This window comes from Ceratosolen solmsi, unplaced genomic scaffold (genome assembly GCF_000503995.2).
Source record: "Ceratosolen solmsi marchali unplaced genomic scaffold, CerSol_1.0 scaffold10, whole genome shotgun sequence".
In the NCBI taxonomy this organism is placed as follows: Eukaryota; Metazoa; Arthropoda; class Insecta; order Hymenoptera; family Agaonidae; genus Ceratosolen; species Ceratosolen solmsi.
This window is the reverse complement of record NW_011948412.1, coordinates 9,315,856-9,321,490: the sequence shown is the minus strand read 5'-3', so window position 1 is coordinate 9,321,490 and position 5,635 is coordinate 9,315,856. Positions and strand designations below refer to the sequence as shown.

At 43.6% G+C, this 5,635-nt stretch overlaps 1 protein-coding gene across 1 annotated transcript in view; it reads left to right on the top strand.

Annotated features, from left to right (window-relative positions):
• The first annotated feature begins 4,622 nt into the window (after positions 1 to 4,622).
• Positions 4,623 to 5,635, top strand: part of Oct-TyrR (Octopamine-Tyramine receptor) — a 2,876-nt gene continuing 1,863 nt past the window's right edge. Inside the window, exon 1 of the mRNA XM_011502804.1 lies at positions 4,623 to 5,502. Within this exon, the coding sequence (XP_011501106.1) occupies positions 4,623 to 5,502 (880 nt within the window). The remainder of the gene's footprint in view (positions 5,503 to 5,635) is intronic.

The window sequence follows — 5,635 nt, the reverse complement described above, 5'->3', positions numbered from 1 at the left end:
GCAATGGAGCCAAATCATATTTGCATTACGAGGCTGAAATTTTCAAAAATAATTAACTGAATAGTTCGAAACTTTTATATTGAACATATTAAAAAGCTCAGGTCAGGAATTAATGCTGAGAACTTTGTTTTTTGAGAGCGCACAAGTGCAGGAGTACGAAGAGAGAGAGAGAGAGAGAGAGAGAGAGAGAGAGAGAGAGAGAGAGGTGAGAGCAAATCGTTAGATAGAACCATCTAAATGCAATTAAAGCGACTGTAAATCACATGAGATATTTGTTCGGGAAGACATTTGAGAAGAAATGAATTTTTTACTAACTTGATAATGGACGCCACAAGCTGAATGAGTGATTCGAGTCAATTTTCGAACCGACCATCCTTCTACAACGCACAAATAGCTGTCAGTATTTTTATAGAGAGCCTTGCTTACTTTATCAACATTTGTACTACATGATCGGCTGCATTTTAGAAACAAAAGATGAGAATGGAAAAAAAACAGAACAATGACGAATTAATAGACGACATCGGTTTGCAATTTTGTCGCACGTAACTCTAGAGAAACTCGAGAAAGCGATCGGTAACGATCGTTGCCACGTCGATAGATGTATATATATATATATATATATATATAGAGAGAGAGAGAGAGGGGGGGAGAGAGAGAGAGAGAGAGGGAGAGAGAGGGAGAGAGAGGGTGAGAGAGAGAATTAATTATACGGTGAAACAATTGGAAAATCGGATTATGCAGTAGTGGCGTTTCCTCATTAATTGCATCGTGCCCCAATGATCAAATTTGAAGTTTAATAACGCAGCCAAATCAATTAAATCTCTATGTCTTAAGCTCGTCCATAAAAGCAAATCAAAATCATAAAAAGAGCTTTGACGAATGCAACGACAACCTTTGAGCATTGGATGCTTTGTTCTTGAGAGTCCCTGAAATGAAGTATATCCATTGAATTATCCTGTTTGTGTCTCGATACTAAGAAAATATCGACATCGTTGCCGATTGATTACCGTCGGCATGCCAAACTATGAGAATCGTTTAATTTAATTCTCGGCTTCGGAAAATATTCCGAGTGCGATCGAGCAAATGCATGGGGCCACGCTAAAAACCTCGCAATCATGATTTCAGATGTTCGAGCGCATCGGAACGGACAGAAGACGATCGCTTATCGACGTGCCTGTGCACCTGCGCCGGTGGCGAGATTGATTTAATCAATGTCCGTGCAGTAAAACCGCATATTCCCCTCGTAAACTCATAATGAATGTACATGCATAGTCCGAATAACGAATACTCCAATTTACCCACACTCTCGCCCATGAATCTCAGAATTTGATCGCATGATCGCAGAATCTTTGCTGAATATCCTCATTCCATAAGAAAAGCAGAGAAACGAGAGGAGCCGTAACGTCAATTATTCCCTTTAACTTTTGTGGATTTTTCATTAAGATGTACGGGCTCGGATTAAAATTTCATAATTCCCTCGAAGACAACACAATGAGCCTGAAAATCAATTGAAAACGATTTGCAATATCAAAGATAATATCGGTAATAATAATAATGATAATGGAGCCGATAACAACAATAGCCGAAGAACGAGAGTGAATTCGCCGACGTTAATAATTCCTGTTGGCGTTAACGGCGATTGCGAATTTACGTCGTTGGGCTTTAAAATCGTGAGAAAGAAAGAAAGTCGGGCTATCGCTTAATAACAATGCCGTGCGATCGAGCGCATCGACGTTCGAGCGAGTGTCCGCCCCATTCATAGATCAAGCGGCAGTGCTCGATCGATCACTATTAAAAGTCATTTACGGCCAGGTGCGCGCATGTCGGGGACGTACACCTTGTGGCGAAGAATCCTCGTGCCCCCGATCCCGGAAAAGCAGCTTCGTCTCAATTAGCTGATTCGTCCGGTTGCGCATGACGAACGGCCGGCGTTGTCTTGGAGTCATGGCCGAGCGCCTCCGGCTGAGTAATACGTCGCTCTTGGAGGCGCGGGTACACCTAGACGTCCGTGGACATAATCCACCCGAGTCCGGATCATCCTTCTCGGACGCTAATAGAGGAGGCAGTACTCCCATGGCCGTCACTCGATTAGCGAAATGGAGTCACTCGATTAGCGAGAGGGAGTCGCTCGAGCGGCACCCACTTGGGCCACACACTCGAGGATATTAGAGGACGGCCTTAGATCATGACCTTCGGTCGTTCGGAGGTCGTTCTTACCTTCTTGATTGTTCGAGCTCGTTATGGCCCTGTGGGTGCGGCTTCCTCCTTGGCTCACTCCCGACCTCCACGAGCTACTGTCGGCTTTCCAAGCTCATCGGAGAAGCTTGTGTAACCTTGCATTATTTTAGAAAATCCATAGACAAAATTAGAAATTGAAACGACCTTAACGCCTTGCCACGAGACTTTCTCCCCTGTTGATAAATTTATGTACTTTGAAAGTTTCGCGAGGAGCATCCTCGAGATACACGAGCATCCCACCCCCTACCTCCCCTTACAACTTATCTGAACGGTTAAAGTTTAAAAAACAATTGCACAATTTGCAGCGTATAGTTAAAAATTTAGATCTTACAGATAAATGAGCGCGTAGCCATAATTTGCACATTTGAAAAGAAAAAGCCAATGCACTTGAAGTTGGTTAAACGAAAATAAAAGATAAGCAATTGCAGCCCCGTGTTTTTATCGAGGAGCGTTAATATGTAAAATAGTAGAAAGAGTTGGCTTGCTCAATTTTACTACCACAATGATATTGATTGTAAATCCCGTTTACTTGTTCATTATTTGTGAGGAGAGTTGGAAATAAACGCGCTCGTTGAATGTGTACGAATTAAAAATCTCATTCACAAATTCGCTCGATTAGATCTTTCACCTTAATATTAAAGTCAAATTGCGTCTATTCTATAAAGTTTTCCCCTTATTATCGTCGACCATTGCACGCATACACTCACACTTGTATTCTCTTACTCATTATCGTCTCTTAAATGAGATCCGATTAATTAAAGATCTATGCATTGGCTTTCAATCGATTCACCTGCGAAAATCACAGATATTTTGCGCGAAAATGATATCTCATGTCAATTTGCATTCTAAAGATGTGCGGATATTATCACAATGACAATGCCAACGAATTGAGTATTTTAAAGATATGTCAGATGAAAGATAAAGGCCTATTAAACTAACGTAAGCTTTTGAATAAATGCAATGTTCATTGATTTGAGTTCTGAAATATTAGTTTCAAAACATTGTAATCAAAACAATTATTATTGGCCTCATTAAACTGATTATGAAGTTTTACGTTTGGGAAACATAGTAATTTATTTAGCCAAAATTGGATTTTAAAATCAGATAATAACTGCGTTTAGAGATGGTGGAAAATCATTAAATCTCTCGTTCTCGCTCTCGTTCACGCTCTCGTTCTCGCTCTTCGTTCATTTGTTTTCCACTACAAACGCTTTATATAGCAGCAGGTCATAAGTTTTGCAAACGATGACATTCATAAAATCATTAATATTTTATTGTATCATACAAGCGCCCCAATTACAGCATATTCCTTACTGCGTATCCCATACGGGAATTAGTTTCTAATTTTCAGAAATGCACTTATTATATTATAATGCAATAATTTCAAGAATGAATATATATCTAAGGGAATGCAAAATCCATGATGACATTAAAAATATTGCTCGTCTAATTACAAATTTGAAGAAAATAACGATGAGCTGTTATTATATATTAATAGGTACATAAGGCCGTACATATGACTGACAGATGACTTTAGCACCAAAATTCTAAACTTCCGCTAAAATTCACTAATGGCCATATTGTTGAGAAATGCTGATTTTTAAGCTATGTAATTGAGAATTGAAAAATTAAGGGAGCAATTGACACATTTGCCGGATATTAAGGAGAATAATTTCATTTTACATTAAAATACAGGTGATGATAATTGGCGCATTTAATATTGATTATATTCTATGAAATGAGATTCGAGGGCATCTGCAAATGAAAATACTCACGAGCCAATGTAGGCTCGTTGCATAATATCAATTTATCAACTTTGAGCACCCGCTCTTCGCGTCTAAATGCAAAAGCTATCAAATTATCACGTCGAGTAGCGTAACGTGAAGAATCGCTTGATTGATATTATAGAGAAAAGTCAGATAATCGTTTGTGGAGAAAAATCCAAGCTAACGAGTTATGAAATTATTAAAAATGAGCTGGCAAACATAATTCCGCCCTCGTCGAGCAAACACAAGAGAGATAAATAATAATGCGATATAATTCCAGCTCCAGCTCCAGCTCCAGCTCCAGCTCCAGCTCCAGCTCCAGTTCCTCCTCCTCCTCCTCCTCTTCCTCCTCCTACTTCTCCTCCTCCTTCTCCTCCTTCCAATCCACCACCATCCCCTCCTCCATCACACACGCAGGACCCATCAGGATTCGACGTTCACTCGCGTCAATATTCATGAATCAGAGTAGTGGGAAAGAGGCTCCATGCCAGTCCCCCGACTCGCGGATCGGCTTGAGAGAAGAGGAGAGGGAAACTAAGCTTAAAAGCTGGCGAACTAAAGCTGGCGATTTTCTTCGCAGACGAGTCGGCGCACCACCGGATGAGCATGAGCGGGACGATGAAGGCCCTGAAGGACGCCGAGGCCGAGGGCTGCAGCGCCGGCGACGTCGACACCGGCTCGAGCCTACCCCTGTGGGAAGCCGGCCTCGCTACCCTCATCCTCAGCTTCCTTATAATCTCGACGATCCTCGGCAACGCCCTGGTCATCCTGAGCGTGTTCACGTACAGGCCGTTGCGCATCGTCCAGAACTTCTTCATCGTCTCGCTGGCGGTGGCGGATCTCGCGGTCGCCATCCTCGTGATGCCCTTCAACGTCGCCTACCTAATCCTGGGAAAGTGGATATTCGGTATTCACCTGTGCAAGCTCTGGCTGACCTGCGACGTCCTCTGCTGCACCGCGAGCATCCTCAACCTCTGCGCCATAGCGCTCGACCGCTTCTGGGCGATCACCGATCCCATAAACTATGCGCAGAAGCGCACCCTGAAGCGGGTCCTTGGCACCATAGCCGGGGTTTGGGTCCTGTCCGGGGCGATAAGCTCGCCCCCGCTTGCCGGATGGAACGACTGGCCGGAGGAGCTCGAGCCCGGGACGCCCTGCCAGCTGACCAGGCGCAAAGGCTACGTCGTCTACTCGGCCCTCGGTTCCTTCTTCGTGCCCCTGCTGATAATGAGTCTCGTCTACCTGGAGATATTCTTGGCGACGAGGCGCCGGCTCAGAGAGCGGGCTAAGCAGAGCAGACTCGGTCCGGCGCCCTCGGGCCCGAGGAACCGTGACGCGGATGATATCGAGGAGTCGGTCAGCTCCGAGACCAACCACAATGAGAAGTCGACGCCACGCTCGCAGGCCAAGCCCTCCCACGCCGACGAGGATAATGCCGAGGCGCCGCCCCCGACCTCGACGCCACCCAAGGCCGCAGGTAACGACGAGCGATTTCGTCGTCCCTTTGCATACGAGAATGGCCCATTAACGCCCTGATAAATATATTTATTTATTTATTTCCCTTTTTTTTTTTTTTTTTTTTTTTTTTTTTTTTTTTTTTTTTTTTTTTTTTTTTTTTTTTTTTTTTTTCC